Source organism: Dendrobates tinctorius, unplaced genomic scaffold (assembly GCF_039654945.1).
Source record: "Dendrobates tinctorius isolate UK_male_01 unplaced genomic scaffold, ASM3965494v1 ptg000007l, whole genome shotgun sequence".
NCBI lineage: Eukaryota > Metazoa > Chordata > Amphibia > Anura > Dendrobatidae > Dendrobates > Dendrobates tinctorius.
Window position 1 is genome coordinate 24230237 of NW_027361675.1, and position 20299 is coordinate 24250535.

The 20299-nt window shown below is 44.2% G+C and overlaps 1 protein-coding gene across 1 annotated transcript in view; it reads left to right on the forward strand.

The window, feature by feature from the left end:
- IFNLR1 (interferon lambda receptor 1) overlaps window positions 1-20299 on the forward strand; it is a 111472-nt gene that overhangs the window by 41189 nt on the left and 49984 nt on the right. The window contains exon 2 of the mRNA XM_073572640.1: window positions 11788-11938. Coding sequence (XP_073428741.1) covers window positions 11788-11938 — 151 coding nt within the window. The remainder of the gene's footprint in view (window positions 1-11787; window positions 11939-20299) is intronic.

The window sequence follows — 20299 nt, forward strand, 5'->3', positions numbered from 1 at the left end:
TGGCGAAGATCTTGCTTCTGAATGCATGGTTTGCAGAAGTGTCTTCACCTCCAGAATGCTGGAGTTGATCTGCTGATAGCCTGCGGATATTTGCTCTGACAAGACTTTTAGACAGTTCTGGAGAGATGCATTCAGATGCAAGAACTCTGGCGCATAAGTCTTTTCCTGACCCCTCTGCCGCTGCCGCCCAGTACCCGCAGGTGTACTAGAGGTGGCAGGGGCAGAAGGGTGGGGTAAAGGGAAAGCGATCTCCTCACCAGCAGCTTCATGTAATGTAGGCGGCCACGATGCTCCTGTGCTGGTGGATGGGACAGATGGGTCGAATGTGTGGGAAGGCTGGGAAGGTGCAGATGTACCGGGGCGGTCGAAGTGTCCCTCGGTGCCGGTCTCCTCAGGGATCGCCTCAGAAGGGTCCAATCGTGCCGGCTCCCGAGTGCTGCTCACCGTGCTGTGGAATAAAGAGAAAAAAAAAACAATTATAATACTGACATGGTATGGCCCTGGCTGAAAAAAAAATTTACATATAACATTTTTTTTCACATGTGGTGTGTAATATTTACCTTCTGGTGACCATTGTTTCCCGGAGGAACGACAGGGCTTCTGCGTACTTGTACTTGCTCCTGCGTCCTCCAGATCCACTCGGGGCCCGCATCTCTTTATTGAACTCCTTCTTGAAACGATCTCTCACAGACCGCCACCGATTCACAATTCTGTTCCCTGAAACGAGAAAGGAGTGGTTAGTATACAACATCAGTGTTTCCCAAACTCCAGTCCTCATGGTCCCCAGGGGTCATGTTTTCATGATTTCTATAGTAAATAGAAATCCTGAACACATGATCCGTGGGGACCACGAGGACTGGAGTTCGGGAAACACTGGTTTACATCAAGCAACCGGTACTGTATATACTTACGCTCTTTAATCTGGGCCCGAGCTTCGAGGTCCTCCCAGCGGCCAACAAGGAGCGAACAGATTTCCTCCCAGAGTCGTCGGGTAACGATCAGGTCAGCGTGGCGGCGGTCAGCCATATTCCAGAGCGGCTCCCTTTCTCTGACGAGATCGATGAGGCGGTCCACATCAATCCCTCCATCCTCACCGTCAGAGTCGGGAGCACGCTGTGAAGGCTGTTAAAGAAAAAGACAAAAATAACATAATTAGCCTCCACAAAAGAAATGAAATAAAAAGTGCAAAAAAACAAAGCAAAAATATTTATACTTACACGCTGGTGACCGCCGCGTTGCTGTCGCCGACGACCCTGGGAGGCACTGCGAGGACCTCTTGGCCAAGCACCAGATTGGGAAGACTAGAGAAGAAAACAAAAAATGTTATGTCTTTGGATGTAGGCATTTGTTTGCTGTGTGTGGTCTGCAGAACATTGTTTTCTATGTGTTGTGTGTAGTGTGATGTTGTGTTTCTGCGTTTGATGCAAAAAACTTACGAATTGTGAGCCCACTCCAGGTGTCTGTCCACCCCTTCCTTCTTCTTCTGGGAGCTCCTCTTCATCTTGTGATTCCTGTTTTGAAATAAAAGGCAATGAATAGACATATATTACAGAGAAGATGGATTTTGGAAATAAAAACTTACCGTCAAACGCTGACGATGCGAGGGAGGGCTCCCAGAAGATGATGTGCTGTCTTCCTGGTGGCCACACTCCATGCCTGTGGGTGGTGTTCCATCTGCTGCCATTGCTGCTGCTGCATCTATTTGGCGGCTGTTGAATAAAGAGAAACAAAGGGCCAATGAATATCTTGATATTCAATAGCCCTAGTTTGGAGGAATGGGTTATTTGATAATTACCGTCTCTCATCTGCTGCTGGCCTCCCCTCCTCAGCATGTTCTATTTGCTGCTCCATTTGGGGTGGTGGTGGTGCGGATGGTGCTGCAGTGGTCTCCTGCCTTCTCCTGCGCCTGGTTGCTGTCTTGGGTGGCATGTTGGGAGTGGCTGTGGGTCCCACTGTCTTGCTTTTATATATGTCTTGTGGGCAGAGCTACTGAGCATGCTCAGACCAAAAAACCGGATCCGGCCGACGGATACGGCTTTGGCCGGATCCGGCGCATTGCGGCGCTCATAGGCTTTCATTGTGTGAAAAAGCCGGACGCGCCGGATCCGGCGTGTCCGGCTTTTTCGACGGAGACAAAAAACGTTACAGTCACCGTTTTTTCCAGACGCCGGATCGCGACACATTGCCGGATCCGGCAAAAACCGGATGAAACGCATGGCCATCCGGCGCGATCCGGCGCAAATGCAAGTCAATGGGGGGGAAAACGGATCCGGCATTGCATTTCGCCGGATCCGGTTTCTGTCAAAAGCGCCGGATCGCGCCTGACGGCGAAAACCTGATGTGTGAAAGAGGCCTAAGGGTATCAACATCAGTTGTTAGGTTATTCTCACTATAACAGATGAAAGTAAACAATTGAGATGGTAAAATTTTACATATTTTTTTTCTTTAATTTAGTTTAATTCTGCACACAGATATCCTCCTAAGGCTGCGATTAACTTTAGGCGCGTTTTTGACGCTGCATATTTTTGTTTAAAAAAAACTCAGTGTCTTACAGTTCCAGGAAAGTGGATGGGATTTAAAAAAATACAAAACAAAACAAAAACTGCTTAATGTGCTTTTTATTTATTCCGTGTAAACTGATCGGCGGGTGTGGGTTTCACATCTGCAACATGTCAATTTCTCTTGCGAATACGCATAGTTTTCTGTGCAAATTTTCCCCTTGGATGTGGAAAACACACATAACTCATGCGGTTTTATTGGATTTCAAGAGGGAAAACGCATCAAACGCCCATGTAATTCTCACCTAAGAATATCAATAATGTTTTGCCAAATACCAGGAAGTTTCAGAAATAAAGCAGCTTTTATTGAAAGCTTGACACATCAAAAAGTGACAAATAACACTGTTAAAAATGTGATAAAATGCATGTTAAAGAAATGCACCCAAAAACACAATGAAAAAAATGCAAGTGACCTAATTTAAATAATAGGCGTAAAAATGGTGCAGAAGTTCTGCAGCGTCAAAAAATTCAGCAAACGCTCATTGTGGGAGTGTAGCCTCAAAAAGAAAAAACCTCACTTTTAACCTTTTGGATTGACCAACAGTACTGTAGTTGTTCAATGATAAAAATTAATCATCAAAAATATAAATTGCCTGATAATTGTGCTCACAGGGAATTAACTGTTTATAGTGTTCTCGCTAGAGGGCTTCTCAATGTCGGTTCTTCAGATTTATAAAACTACTACAGAAATTTCTTTAATAAATCTGTCAGGTCTGAATAGAACATGCTTTTAGATGCTTTTATTAGTTTCAACCTTTTTTTTTCCTTTCTTACACACTGCAGAATTGCAGTATTACATTGACATTATATTATATGTTTTCATACTTCATGTAAGATGTAGGTTCTGCTTCATTGCTTTGGTCTGTAAACTGTGTCATGGAAGAGCAGGTTTTTAGCTGACATTGAGCAGGTGAAATCTAGCAGCTAAGGAATGTGTCCTGTTTTTTTTTGTTATCTCTAGAATGTTTCCGTATCAAGTACTTCACCCTTAGGCCGGGGTCACACTTGTGAGAAACTCTCACGAGTCTTGCATGGCAATACCAGTCACTGCTGCCGGCACTCGTGACCGGAGCACTCAGCTGCATAGAAATACATGCAGCCGCACACTCCAGTCCCGAGTGCTGGCGGCAGTGCCGTGTATTGAGATGCGAGACAAGTGTGACCTCGGCCTACAACTGAAAGTAAAATGCATCTCTATCTGTTAAATGCCGCTTGTACTGATAAGGAGAATAATGCCAGGTCCATTTTTACCATACAATGTACGCCTTAAACAATTCCCCCCAAAAATTGAGAGTTGCGTCTTTTTTTGCAATTTTACTGCACTTGGAATTTTTCTCCTGTGTTCCAGTAAACTGTGGTAAAATGAATGGCGTCATTCAAACGTGTACGAAGGTGTGCCATGAGAAGCACAAATGATGGACCACACTGGGAATTTTTTCTAGAAGACTGCCATTTATTGTCCAAGTGGGACCCCATAGAACTGGCCAGAAAGTGAAAAGTTTCAGGGAGGAAGAGTTCAGATGGTGCACCGGGTCAGGTGACCTTGATGACGCAGTTCCCTGATATATTTAAAGGCCAGCGAACTAAAACTGGTGAGTATTTGGCACCAAGTACAGAGACAGACTGGATGTGTGTCAAGAGAGATACGGAGGCTGAGGTGGCACTGTGACGGAAGGCCCGAGGCAGCGGGTTGTGGCGCACCTGGAAGCAGAACCCAGGCGGCGCCACATGAGTCCCAGAGCCCAAACTGTGCTGTCAACACCCAAACACCAGATCTATATCAGCACAAGTTCCAGGGCCTTCTCACTAGTACAATAATGCCATATATGTGTTACTGTGCTTTAGGCACAGTGAGGCTCAGAAGGAGGGGGGGCATTTGGATTTGGGAGCGCAGAAGTCACTGAATTTTATTTAAGGGGACGGTAGACATGTCGCTTTTCCAGAGTCTTTGTTCTACCAGTAACGTGGGAACTCCCTATAGTGCCATTGACAGATGGTGGAGTGGAGTGGGGGCTGGTTTTGTGCCTGATAAATTAGGGTTTTTATTGGTAATATTTTGGTGTACATAATATTTTTCAATTGCTCGTATAAGACGGGGATCACATTCTTGTGTTCTACACTGAGTACTTGCGTTGGGGTTTTCGTGTAAATCCCACAAAAAAATGCGATTCAGGCAAAATCCTCAATGGAATTAGCCACCATGAGGCCAATGGAGACACTTTGTATTCCGTTTGGCGTCTGCTACGGTGGTATTCATCTTTAGTCGTGTACAGATCTGCAGTCATCCACACTTGTGCCCTAAAAAGACGCTGAAAATGATGAAACACCGACCAGTCCAAAATGACTCCATTTGCCTCTCCATGCGAGAGGATCACAGCACAGTAGCATGACACTCGACTTGCAGCAGAGCAGGAGCCGAGTGTCATTAGCATATCGCATCTGATGCTCCTATGGTTACAAAGGAGGTCTTTTAACACGCTTGCAACAACTTAAATACTGCTGTCGCAATTGATACCGGTATTTAATGGGTTAATCGGCCCTGATTGGTCGCAAAACCGGCCAAGTCAAATATTGTAGGGTGTCGGCTGTCATATGGAGCTAATGCCTGCGGGAATCGCTATATTCTTAATACTCAGCGCCGTTAAAAAGCGGCTCTGAGGAACAAGGTCCCTTAACCATCGCCATTAAAAGGCGTATTGGCAGTCGTTAAGGGGTTAAAAATGTTTTACCTCAAAGACTCAGCGGTTATCCAGTTATGTAATATCTGTATCCTCTCTTTTCCTTCCTCCTCTGCCCAGGAGCTGTGTTATGATCAGACCATGTTCCTGTATAATCAGACACGGCCATTACACAGCAGGGGCACATTTATAAAATTCTCAGCACAGGGATATGTTATTTAAACACATTCAATTGTGGAAATTATTATTATTCCAAGATGTATTGATTAAAATGAACTTTTGTTCGTGGGAAAAACCCTTTACCTTGGGTACTATTTCTAATTTTTTTATTTTTCTACATTATAGACCAATAAAGGGGTATTATTTTCAAAATACTTCCAGTTATTAAAAAAATTGATCATGTGGTAGGATCTGTCAAATAACTGTTTTGCATATAACTTGAGGGTTTATGAACCTGATGTTCCCTGCATTAGTATTTGGATAAGCGTTTATTAATATGGGGTAAACTCTTATGCTCCCTCTAGTGGAGGGAACCAGAATGTGATTTTTTTTTTACCTCTTAAATGGGTTGTATAAGCATAGTAGGTATTTGACCTATTTGCGAAAATGTTGTTTACACCCAACTGCTGGATGTGTCATCAATTACCTCTGCTCTGACAACCCCTTTTAAGTATACACAGTGAGTGTTGAGAACTTTGACCTCTTTAATAATGTGTAAATTAAAGCGAACCAGTCACTTCTAAAAATGCTATTTGCCTGCAGATATGGAGGTAATCTGCATGTAAATGATCTTTTTAAAAGCACTGTCAGCACAGAATGAGTGTTCAAACCAAGTACATGATGTCACATCATGACTGGTCGAAACATTTATGTGAAGCTTCCCACCTGCTTGTTTTCGCTCTATCTCTGCCCTTCTTTGGCTCTATGAAGCCAAAGCTGTCAATCAAATAAGGGGAGGGAGAATAGAATGAAAACAAGCTAGTGGGAAAGTGTACTTAATTGTTTGACTATTGTTTGGGCAGCACGGTGGCTCAGTGGATAGCCTTGCAGCGCTGGAGTCCTGGGTTCGAATCCCACCAAGGACAACATCTGCAAGGAGTTTGCGTGTGTTTCCTCCCACATTCCAAAGACCTACTGATAGGGAATTTAGATTGTGGGCCCCATCGGGGACAGTGATGATAATGTGTGCAAACTGTAAAGCGTTGCGGAATATGTTAGCGCTATAATAAAGGTTATTATTTATTATTGACCACGCCATGATGCACTGAGCACCTGTACTTGATTTGAACAGTCATTCTGTGTTGACAGAGTCCCTTTAAATGGTCCTCTCGGCCCCCAACACATCATATTTTCAGGATTTCCTTAGTATTGCACAGGTGGGAGAACATGTGGCAATTTCTGCTGCCTTGATGATTGCATAACCTGTGCAATGCTAAGGAAATCCTGAAAACATGATCTGTTGGGGACCGTGAGGACTAGAGTTTGGGAAACATTGGATTCTAGATGATTGCACACATCACATCTTTGACATCTGTTATTGTGCATGAATGCTTCGGTTCCCAGAAACCTAGCATCTATATGTTACGGGGGTCGTCCACTACCTGAACTACTCAGTCTCAAATAAAGTAGTCCTCCCTTACAAAAGAAGAATAACATGCACTCGCCTCCTGTACTGGCACCGTTCCAGCGGTGTCAGTGCTGGGTCACATGGCATGCCAAGAAGCACCTCTATTAGGTTAGTTTCACACTAGCGCTTTGGAGCGCAGCGACGGCCTGCGCACGGCCGCCGCTAAGCCCCGCCCCTGCCGCGCTCCGCCGGTAGTTCTGCCTATTGGCGCATGACGCTGCATGCGTCCTGCGTCCCCTATCTTTATCACTGGGGGCGCAGGCCGTGCGCAGTATGCGTTTGGCGGCGCATGCGTCCTTTTGACGGTGAGTAGAAACCCGATGTGTACGTTAGATACCAGCGTGCTGGTGTAGGGAGCCTGGTAACCATGAATGGTACTTCATTCATGGCTCCATATAGATGTCCACACAGCTGCAGACACACAGTATGATGCTCCTAAACACAGTAGGATTCACCCAAACAGTAGGATGCTCCCAGTGTCCCCCACATAAGTTGATGCCACCACATTCCCTGCACACACACAATGCTTTCTACAGCTCTCCCATACAGTGTGATGTACCTCTCATACAGTGTGATGTACCTCTCATACAGTGTGATAAGTTTGTGATATTCCATTAAGGTTACTAGTCATTCTGGGGGTCGTATCATCTGTTAGAACCTTTTCACTTGGTGAAAATGGATAGGAAATACTTTGATGTCCTCCTTTTGTTAAGTTTTTTAGTGCTTTTTCCATCATATAACTTTTTTTAGTATCTAATATAGGACTTATTTTTTAAGACTTGAGTGGTGTTACTGTTAAACAATTACCTAATGTAGTCTATTCTTGTAAGTTGTTGCAGGTAAAATGTTTTTTTTTACAATATTGACCACTCAGGTATATGATATTGATTACTCCACTGTCCATCAAGCTCAGGATGCTGAGTATACCATTAGTCAACAGAATATATGAGTAGAATATAAAGTGTGTTTTTGACTTCTAGCAAGTATTTAGGCAGTCAATGTGTTGCACTTATGATCTGCAAGTCTATTATTCATGCTGTATTCTTAATTTTTGCCAGAGCTGTATGTAATAGAGACCTCTGCAAAATGTTCAGTTTGTTTGATTTTTTTTCTTTATAGGTATATTTGTGAGTAAAATGTAAATTGTTATTTTAGTCTACAAACTTCTGACGACATGTCTCTGAATTTCCAAGCAATAAATTTTGTATTTTTTCTCGGACAAAGAAAAATGGTCAAAATTAATAAAAAAAAAAAAAAAAAATTGCTTTCAGACCTCAAATAATGCAAAGAAAACAAGTTAATAATCATTTAGAAACAACAATTCTAATGTTTTAACTCAGGAAGAGTTCAGAAATCAATATTTTGTGGAATAACCATTATTTTTAATCACAGCTTTCATGTGTCTTGGCATGCTTTCCACCAGTCTTTCAGGCTGCTTTTGGGTGACCTTATGCCACTCCTGGTACAAAAATGTAAGCAGTTCTTCTTTGTTTGATGGCTTGTGACTATCCATCTTCCTCCTGATTACATTCCAGAGGTTTCCAATGGGGTTCAGGTCTGGAGAATGGGCTGGTCATGACAGGGATTTGATGTGGTGGTCTCTTAATTTTTGCCAGAGCTGTATATACCATTTGACAATGTTGGGGGTAAGACAAGCCCTTTGGTGTCCAAGGTAGTGTCTTCAGAGAGAGACCACCATCATCCTTGCTCCCTATAGTATAGCATAGTGAAAGGCTCCTCATTCATTTCCATTGTCCCCTGATGCACCTTTTCTTTGTTCACATTTATGCGAGACCATACTAATTATTACAAAAAAAATGTCAACACAGAACATTGTTTTTAAAAAGACAATAAAAAAGCCCATGAATTGCAAAGCCCCAATGTTGCCCTATAATTCTTATGAATTTTTATTCACTGCTTACCTACTACTGAATGACTATGTAACTTATATTAGCTCCTTTTTTTTTCTTGGGGGGGGGGGGGTGGTTGCAAAGTTGCAAAGTTAGCTAATAATTTCTCGGTAAACTAAAATGGTTGCCTGAGAAAATAAAAAGACTTGTTCTGCAAAGAACAAGCTCGATCTGTCCACGGAAAAACAAAGTTCTGGTGCTTGGAATGCGGCAGTGTAAAAAATAGCTCCGTAATGATCGTGAGTAAACCCTCTGGTTAATCTCCCTCTAGTTACTGAATGTTTTACCACATTTTATAGCTGTTTTTAAACAGCCGTGTCTTCCTTGGAATTAATAGAAGCCCGAACAGCAGGGTTTACGTCTAGATCACCAAGAACTTGAGGACAGTTCCACCTCTGGTTTTTTACTTGGGCACATTAGTAACAGGGCAGTAGTATTAGGCTACGTTCACATGTAGTGGAACTCTCGCAGAAGTTACCGCGAGAATTCCGGATTCCATTCCGCGGGAAAATCGCATTTTAAATTCCAGTGATTTTCCCGCAGAAAAACTAGCGATTTGCAAGCGTAATTAGCTTGCAGAATGCTAGCGTTTTCCAAGCTATCTGTAGCATCGATTGGAGAACTGATTGACAGGTTGGTCACACTCGTCAAACATAGTGTTTGACAAGCGTGACCAACTTTTTACTACTGATGCTGCCTATCGCCTAAGGCTGAGTTCATACGTGGCGATTTTTTCGCGGTGGTTTTAAACGCGCAATTTTGCCGCGAAAAATAAGCATCCAATGCAATCCTATGGGATTCCGCAATGCTGTGCTAATGCTGCGTTTTTTTCCGCGGTGGAATCGCTTCGCGGTAAAAAACGCACCATGCTCATTAATTTAGCGGAATCGCAGCGATCCCGCAACCCATAGGATTGCATTGTTCCGCTTACTTCCCGCATGTGGCTGTGCCCACCATGCGAAAAGTTAGCAGAACATTTGCGGATGGTACCCACGGTCCGGAGGAGAGGAGACTGTCCTCCGGGCTTTGGGTACCATATCCCTGTAAAAAATAGATTTAAAATAAAAAATATTATTATTCTCACCTTCCGGAGTCCCGCGCAGCCTTCTCGCCTCTCTCCACGCTCCCGGTCCCAATAATCCTTTGCGAGAATGACCGCGATGACGTCTCGCGGCCATTCGTGATGATGTCGCGAGAGCATGACGTCTCACGGTCATTCGCGCAAAGGATTACTGGGACCGGGAGCGTGGAGAGAGGCGGGAAGGCTGCACGGGATGCCGGAAGGTGAGAATAACAATATTTTTTTTTTTTTTTTTTTTAATTATTTTTTACATTTTATCTTTTACTACTGATGCCGCATGGGCAGCATCAGTAGTAAAAAGATGGTCACACTTGTCAAACACTGTTTGACGAGTGTGACCAACCTGTCAATCAGTTCTCCAAGCGATGCTCCAGATCGCTTGGAAAACGCTAGCATTCTGCAAGCTAATTACGAATTACGCTTGCAAATCACTAGTTTTTCCACGGGAAAAACGCGGGAATTTAGAATGCGATTTTCCCGCGGAATGGAATCCGGAATTTTTGTGGTAACTTCTGCGAGAGTTCCGCTACGTGTGAACGTAGCCTTAAACTGACAGTGTAAAAGCAATCTAAAACAAGACAGATTCGTCTATACTTGTACATTTGGTCCATTATTCTGAAGGGTACAGTGCTTTTATTATGGAAGCTATCATGCTGTGCCTGATCAATCATGTAGTGGATCTACAGTGTCAAAGAACATATCATAGAATGTTAGAGTTGGAAGGTACCTCCAGGGTCATTGTGTTCAATCGCCTGGTCAATGCAGGATTCACTAAACCATCTCAGACAGATTTCTGTCCAGCCTCTGTTTGAAGACTTCCATTGAAGGAGAACTCGTCACCTCTCGTGTCAGCCTGTTCCACTCATTGCTCACACTGTCAAAAAGTTTTTTCTATTCTAATCTGTCTCCTCCCAATCAGTTTCAATCCTTTGCTTCTCGTGTTTCCATGTACAGATGAGAATGATGATCCCTCTACACTGTGACATCCCCTCAGACAATTCGAGGATCGCTATTAAGTCTCCTCTTTGCCTTCTTTTTTGCATATAATGTGGTCCTTTGAATTCTTTAAAGGTTTCTGTTTTGACAGCAAGTATAGAATTGTATGATTGCATGGCGACTTTTGTGATAAAAAATTAAGGCCACTCTGATGCAACCTCCAATGGAAGCTGCTGTGGTCAATGTTTACCAATGTGGGCATAACCTATGGGGAAGGATATATTGCCTGTCTGTTTGCGATTGAGCATGACTATTTAAAAAGGATCTGTGACGAGGTCAAAAGTGGCCAGTTTTTGCTCTTTTTATATTTCTGCTGCTCGCCTGAGTGTTCCATTTTCAATAATAAAAAAAAAAAAAAAATACACCATACAGTTCTAGAGTTATGGACCTTTTTTATTTAGAGCTCTTTTTATGATCTTTTGAAGTGGTCATAGCTCACGGGATAATAATGCATAGTAACCTAAAGGCATGGCTGGAAGAATCCCGTGAGCCACAAAAAATCAGTAAAGACCATGAAAACCCCACTTCTCTAGAACTATGTGGTAGAAATACTCAGGGAAGCAGCAGAAATGCAAATACTGACCACTTTTTTTTTTTTTTTTTAAATTTAAGAGCCCACTTATTTATTTTAATATGAACCTAAATGTCTTACTGTGTTCTTCACCTAAGTCAAATGAAGAGATTTTTTTTTTTTTTTTTTTTTAATTTGCTTGTTTTGCCCAGCAACATCTGTAACAAAGATATAAAAACGTGTTCGATATTATAATTCAATTAAACAAAAGTGAACTCTAGATTCAGGGCAGTGCACTCATGAACCGGTGTCTGGGCCCGGATGTAAGTGCCTAGTAATGCCCCTGGTTATATCACCATGTCAGGAAAACTACTGTATCTAAGTGTGTGTTTTTAATCTATTATATTGTATTTTCTGTGGGTTTAGGACAACTCTATGAACCATCAAACGTGACGGTAGAATCCAGAAACCTCAGTCTCTTTCTCACGTGGCTTCCTGCTCCCGAAAACCCTTCTACTGTAACCTACGAAGTAGAGTACACCCATTTCACTGATGACGATGTCAATGATTCATACAGGTACAACTTTTCATAAAGTTTCATAAAAAATCTGCTTACTAAAGGCCATCAATAAAAAAGAAAAGGTTTAAAAAAGGCAAATGTTTTCCGAAATGTGTAAAATTCTAATATCTGATACGAAATATCGGTTGTGTTGATTTGGTATTAAAATGGAGTTGGATCATAAATTGTCAAGTGTGGAACACTCATACCATACACTTAATTTAGTGGCCACTGGCCAGCTCTTTGCCATATGTTAACCTGTTCATAAATCTTGTGACCAAGGGCAGACATAAAGGAGAAGGTGCCCCATAGTCCCATTAGCAGTTTCACGTGATGTCTTGATATTATATGCTCATAATTCTAATCTCTCATTAATTGTACAAATGGCAATGTAGTGAGTTACTGCTTCCTATTTATGTCACTTTGATAAATATGGCTTTTTATGCTATGCAAACTGAATTAAGTCCTTAAAGGAAACCTACCAGGAGCTGTAGGATCACAATGCTAATTACAGTTTGAACTTATCTATTTGCATAATTTCTATACATATCATCTTGGCTGCAGTCATATTCCATCATTTGGAAGATGAACTCTATAGTGTCTGAAACCCTTATTCCATATTGCCACTACAGCACTAGATGTCTTGTGCCTCATTGTCCAACCACATCCCACCACTGATTGGCAGCTTTCTGTGTATTGAAAGAAAGCTGCCAATCGGTGGTGTGGGCGGAGTTATACAGAGCGCCGCATTTGGAGAACTGATATAATCACTGTTTTCTCTGCTGATCTAGCAAAGTGACATCATGCAGACCAGCAACTGACCACTGAAATCAGAGCAGATATGATATTGGGGCTGAGACCCTGAGAAAACATGGCAAAAACCTAGTGAAAGATTCCTTTTACTCGTTATGTAATTGTGGATGCATTGTACTGTGGGCAAGCTGATTCCCGGTTGGTGGATCGATCCTTTCCATTATATCCCACCTTGCTCCAAAACTAAGTGATTGACATCTCTTCTTTATGGTGGGGAAGAGACATCCATGAAGAACATGGGGTGACAGAGCGAGATGAATTAGCCAGAAATTGACCTGCTCTCTGTGCATTTACAGTTTCATCTCAAATTTGATTTTTTTTTTTTTCAGAAATGGAATAGCCATTTTCATTCAAGAAGGTATTGTTACACTTCTTTGTACCCTACCTAGCAATGTAATTAGTTTGGAGACCCTAAATCTCTGAAGTGGACCCCTTTAACGCAACACATAACTTAATCATGCATCACTAAAACACGTTGATTTGCCATAATTTCATCATTAGGCTTTAGGGGAAAAGTGCTGATCTCCTGGTCACTGACATGGCACGTTATAGGACATAAGATTTTCCCATCACATGAAAATAATTCATATTGCTAGGATATGGCATTACCGTCCTGAGTAGAGATGAGCGACTTTGCCTTTTTTCGGGTCGAGTCGGGTTTCATGAAACCCGACTTTCGCAAAAGTCGGGTTGAACAAAATCGGCCGACTATAAGGAAAAGTCGGAGGCCGACTGAAACACAAAACCCAATGCAAGTCAATGGGGAAGCAAAGTCGGCAGGGAGTGGAAGACAGTAAACACACCTACAGTGCCCATTTCAATGCCAAAAACATCAATTCTTATAACTGAAGCTTGTCAACCTTAATTTACTTCCTAATAATAGTTACGCATTGAAAACTGGGTGTTATTTGGCTAAAGTTGTGGGGGGGTTTGGCTGGCTCCAGGTTTTCGTGTGCCCTGGGCCAAAGAGTGTCAGTGCGCCCCTTTAACACATACCACAACTCATGATGCTCCGATACGCCACAGAAATATAGGCATAGTACAATGACACATACTTCACTGCTTACATGACATGACTGATCTATTTTAAATTGTACAATAGCTCACAAAAAGGACAGTATATTACTCCATACAGTGTTATGGCCACCTCATTGTGTGCCATACAGAATAATGAGCCCCATATATTTCTCCATACCAAATAATTAGTCACATATAATGTTCCATACAGTATCTGATGAGCTCCACATAATGCTCCATATATAATGGGCCTCATTTGTAATGCTCCAGTGTATAATGTGCCCCTTAGATGCTGCCCCAGTATCTGATCTGCCCCATTTACAATGCTCCAGTACATGATGGGCCTCATGGATGATGCTCCAGTGTATCATGGGCCCTAATAATGCTCCATATATAATGAGCCCCATTTGTAATGCTCCAGTGTATAATAGACCCCTTAGATGCTGCTCCAGTGTCTGATCTGCCCCATTTACATTGCTCCAGTACATGATGAGCCCTATTTTTAATTAACCCAGGCATGGTATGTGAAAAGAGCTCCATGGAGTAATCTGAGGTGTGTGCTTCCACATCCTTCACTTTTGGTGTGGGTGAAGGACACAAGGAAAGGGGTTTCTCCTGACCAGAAGCCTGCAGTTACGACTCAGTGCTTGCATTTTTTACAAAGTCAGAAGAGGAGGCGATAGAGCTGGAGGCTGTCTCAGCAATGTAAGCCACAAACAGTTCCTGATACTCCGGCTTCAAAAGCAGTCTACCTACTCCAAGAAAAGGGAGCCTAACAGGCCTTCCAGAGCTACACCATGACGCTGGCTCAACACCTCCTGCCTTAGCTGCTATTGTGTTTTTGGCACTACCAGCAGATGCACCACCAACATCAGTACCAGGTGGCCCTCCACGCCCACATCCGCGTCCTCTTCCACCATACTTCCTCATGTTTTTGAAAATGGACCCAAAATACCAGCAGATATATGGTACTGTATCAGAAGTGTACAGCTCTATACAGTCTATGGATAACAGTAAATCTCCGTATATATTTCATGAGGCATACACAGACGCTCACAGGCTCAGTATGGATTACCCAATAAAATAACAAGTTGAAAAAGGGTACAGTATCACCAGATACAAGGTATATATAGTATAGTGTAAACATTCTGATTCTCCGTATACATTTCAGGAGGCAGACACAAACGCTCTCAGGCCCAGTATGGATTACAGAAGAATATGAAAAGCTGTAAATGGGCTATGTAACACAAGCGTACAGCTGTATACAGTGTTGGGGTAATCTTAAAGTTCCAAATATATTGCCGGAGTAACAGACAGACATTTACAGGCTCATTATGGATTACACCAGAATCTAAATAGCTTAAAAGGTTACTGTATCAGAAGCGTTCTGTATACAGTGTTGGCCAAATTGAAAATATCGGTATATATTTCCGTAGTCACCCTCAACCGCTCACTCAGTTTGGTTTTGACCATAGTCAAAAATGTTGTAAAAAAGGTCCTGGATAACAGGATAGCAAGTATATATTTTTTAGGGTACAATTGAAATCTCCATATAAATAGTCCCGTAGTCACTCTCAGACGCTTACACAGTATGGGTTTGACTGTAATGCTAAATGTCGAACAAAGGTACTGTATAACAAGATACAAGCTGTATCGAGTATAGTGTAAAAATTGGTTTCTCCGATTCACCGTATATATAGAAGGCATAACCCACACACGCTCACTCACTATGGATGGTGTAGGGAAGGTGAACTGACAGACAAACCAGCCTGTAGTGAGAAGCAGAGGTGTAGCCCAGTGTACGTGTGAAACTGCTAAGATAAGGAGAAAGGGTGCAGTGTTTTAGCTTGACTATTGGAGGGCAGTGGAGAGTGTAGGAGTGGGACTGAATAACTGCCATTGGTCAGAGAAACTGTTAGGTGATGGTGGGCGGAGTTACCAGAACTGGAAGTATAAAAGGCTGAGGAAAGGTTCTGGAAGAGTCAGTCAGCGAAGGGAGCACAGTAAAGAGGAAGTTCTGCTGAGGAAATAGAGACAGTGGAAAGGCTCCAGAGAGGACTGACAGTTGAGGCGGTCACAGGGGGGTGGCCCAGAGGACGGTAGCCGCAGACGAAGACGGCCTGGGAATATCATACGGACGGTGTGTTCAGACTGGTGAAGTGCTGTGGTGGATTGGGCCTAGGCCAGCCACAGTGGAAGAGCCACAGAGGACGCCACGATTATAGTTACAAAGGAAGTGAAGGTACCGGGGCCTGTGTACAGAGAAATGTGAAACGACTGTGGTGAATTGCTGTTGTCGACAGAAGGATGGGCACTAAAAATGGACCTGTTCAATACAAACTCTGTCTCCGTCTCATGTTTGTCTGCGACAAGAAGAGGGTCCCCCCCCCCACAGTTGGTTATCCTACAGATGATACCTTAATACAAATTTTTGAAACAAGGTACTGTATCAGCACATACCAGGTGTGTCCAGTCTAGGGCTAAATTTCCGTCTATACTTCCGGTGTCAGACACAGACACTCACAGGCTCACTATGTATTACACCAGAATTACAAAAGTAGAGAAAGGGAAAGGTATTCATAGCGTACACCAGTATACAGTGTTGTGGTACTTTTAAATCTTCGTATATATTTCAATCTCAGTAAGCCAGTCAAGAATCTCCGCTACTGGAAACTACATGGATACAAGTATAGATGCAAAGTCGAGTGTTAGCAGAAATTTTGAAATTATTCATCGCGGGAAAACTTCCCGGTAGATGTTGCAGAGGCGATGCAGACCCTCAATTACTGTGTCTGTGGAGAAAGCAGAAAAGGTTCTTTGTGAAGAAAGGATTGCTTTAGCGCAGTAGCGTGGATCACATCACCGTTACTCGTCTCCATCAAATTGTGATCACAGGGAGAGATGTACCCATGGACCTCACTGCCTATCATGATGTGTCTGGTCATTTTGGAGTGCAAAAGACAGAAGCCACAGGCCGTAGGCGATTCTATTGGATTGGCATGAGAGGAGACATTGAAAAATGGTGGCAGGAATGTCACACGTCTGTGACTATCACAACTGTGAAAGGTGATCATAAACCACCACTGCATCCACTTGTAAGTTGACGTCCATTTCAAATGGTAGCCATTGATCATCTGAAGGTAGAGGCCAGCAGGACAGGCCATAGCTACATCTTAACCATCATCGATCAATACACCAAATTTCTAGTGGCCGTCCCTGTGAAGGATTTAACTACACAGACTACACAGCGGTGGAGCAGGGAGAGGTAAGTATTGCAACTTGCAAGTGCTGTGGCCATGACCTAGCAGGGGGGGCACAATCATGGTCGACGGTACTGGCACAGGGCCCCTCATAGTACGCTGGTGTGTCTGACGGCGAGTGGGCCCTCCCACCATCTGGGACACTGTATTGTACTATGAGGGGCCTTGTGCCATTGCCGTCGGCCATCAGTGGGCCCATCCACCTGTTCAGAGCAACGGCACTTGCCCGGGTGTGCCAGGTCTTGACCCCAGCCGTTGGGGGAGGGGTGGGCAGCCCAGTTAGGGAGGTTTAAAAATTGGCAAATGTAGATGTGTTGGCTGGACATTCAGCTGCTGCAAAGGGCGTAATTGGGCAAGTCCGAGGAAGAGGAGGAAAAAACAGGCACTTTTCTGGTAACCTATGTGTCATCAGGGGAAGGTGGGACAAAATCCTTTGAAACCCATGCATGGTTCATTTTAATGAAGGTTAGATCATCTACATTTTGTGTCGACAGACGGGTCCTTTTTTCTGTCAGGATTGATCCAGCAGCACTAAAGACTCTTTCAGATAACACACTAGCAGCAGGGCAAGCGAGCTCCTGTAAGGCATATTGTGCCAATTCAGGCCAGGCGTCCAGTATAGAGGCCCAATAGTCAAAGGGAAATGACCTGTGAGGGAGAACATAGATATGGGAGGAAAAGTAGTTTGTAACCATAGTTGACAACTGCTGCCTTCTGTCACTTTTAATCGATGCAGTATTAGCAGTCGTGTGAGCAGTACTTGAGAAATCATTCCACAACATGGTCATTAAACCCCTGTCTCCAACGCCACTTCTGCTGTGTGCACCACAAACACCTCTTCCATTTTGCCCACTACGGCTTGTGGGAGAACCAGCACCGCTGCTGAGTGCTGGGAAAGCCTCAAACAAACGGTTTACCAGAGTTGCTTGTTTCTTTGCCAATATTATCTCTAGGTTCTCCTGTGGCATGATGTTGTGTAATTTGCCTTTGTAGCGTAGATCGAGCATGCTGGCCAGCCAGTAGTCGTCATCCCTCATCATTTTGGCAATGCGGGGGTCCCTTTTTAGGATCCGCAAGGCATAATCTGACATGTGGGCCAATGTTCCAGGTGTCAATGATGCACTGCCCGTGGTGGGTGGAGGAGCAGTTTTTGGCAAATCCACATCCCTACAGTCACGCACAAACACTGTCCCTGACCTTGGAACGCCAACATTTTCTCTTGCCGCCTGAGAAACATCCTCCTGCCCAAAATAATCATCCCCCTCATCCCCCTCATCCTCCTCCTCTTCCTCCTCCTCCTCTTCCTCTTCTTCCTCCACCTCGTCCAGGACAGTTCCCTGACCAGACGATGGCTGACTGTCATCAAGGCTTCCCTCCTCCTCCTCCTCCACTGCAGACGCCTGATCCTTAATGTGCGTCAAACTTTGCATGAGCAGACGCATAAGTGGGATGCTCATGCTTATGATGGCGTCGTCTGCGCTTACCAGCCGTGTGCATTCCTCAAAACACTGAAGGACTTTGCAGAGGTCTTTCAGCTTTGACCACTGCACACCTGACAATTCCATGTCTTCCCTCAAACTGCCTGCCCGTGTATCCTCCCACAAATGCATTACAGCCTGCCTCTGTTCGCACAGCCTCTCAACCATGTGCAGGGTGGAGTTCCACCTTGTTGCAACGTCTATGATTAGGCGGTGCTTGGGGAGGTGGAGCCTTCGCTGCAGTTTCTGCATACGACTGGAGTGTACGGCCGAGTGACGGATGTGCGAGCACAGTCTTTGCACCTTATGGAGCAGGGATGTTAACTTCGGATAATTATTAAGGAAGCACTGCACCACCAGGTTCAAGGTGTGAGCCAGGCAAGGTATGTGTGTAATTTTTGCACGGGCTATGGCTGCCACAAAATTACGGCCATTATCACTGACTACCTTGCCTGCCTCAAGATGAAGACTGCCCAGCCATGACTGTTTGTCGCTGCAAGTAGTCGGCCAGTACCTCCGCTGTGTGCCTGTTGTCGCCCAAAAACATAATCTTTAACACAGCCTGGTGATGCTTACCACTAGCTGTTCGATAGTGGGACACCTCGTGTGCAACACTGCCAGCTGCGGATGTAGTGCTCGTGCGACTGCGCTCTGTGGACGAGCTTTCGCTGATAGACGAGGAGGAGCGAAAGCCTACAGCCAACTGTTTCCTATACCGTGGGCTAGGCAGCACTGTTCCACCGCCGCTGTCCCCAGTGGAGCCTGCATCCACTACATTAACCCAGTGCGCAGTGATGGACACGTAACGGCCCTGGCCATGCCTACTGGTCCATGCATCCGTTGTGAGGTGCACCTTTCCACTCACTGACTGTTTTAGTGCTTTTCGAGAAAAGAAGTGACGACTGGGTAGGTCATAGCGTGGGACAGCGTAGGCCCTGAGCTCACGGAAAGCTTCGCTTTCAACCAAACGGTAGGGCACCATCTCTAATGAGATTAGTTTGGCAATGTAGGCGTTCAAACACAATGTACGCGGATGAGAGGAAGAATACTTTCTTGTCCTACTCAGAGTGTCTGGTAGGGTGAGCTGGGCTGGAGAACTGCATATGGGGGAAGTAGCGGTGGACCGGATGGAGTGAGAGGGGGTTGGTGATGGTATTGGTTGTGATGGCCTAGATTCAGTGTTGTGTTGCAAAACCATTGTGATTCCCTGAGTGCTTTGGCCTTGCAACAACACCTCCACATTTAGTGCTGGTGGTGTGCTTAATGGTGGCGGTGGTCTTACAGTGGGGGTAGCGATGGAGCGTTGTTGGCTACCTTCAGTCGGAGCAGGTGCACATGTGCTACCTGAGGTTTTGTAGTCCGTCCACGCTTGCAAGTGCATGTTGATTAAATGTCTAGGCATGCAACTGGTATTCAAATTTCTGAGTTGTTTACCTCGGCTAAAGGTCCTTCCGCACTTCTTACAGGTAACTTTTGCCTCATCAGTAGGATTTTGGACAAAAGTGCCACACTGCACTCTTCCTACTATGGTAAACATTTTCTGGCCTTGCACGCTATGCTAAGTTGACCGTCTGGTCAAGCTGTCCTGCATCTCTTTTTTGTTCCATGTTTTAGGACAGCTACGGGCCTGCTAGATAACCGCTGCTGCGATGTCAATGCCTGCTGCGGATCGTTCTCCTTATCTGAACTATTGCCAGCGCCACCCTCTTCCCCCAATGGATGCAAATCTGGGTCCAGAACTGGGTCATCCATCACCTCCTCTTCAAAGTCATTATTATTATTTATTATTATAGCGCCATTTATTCCATGGC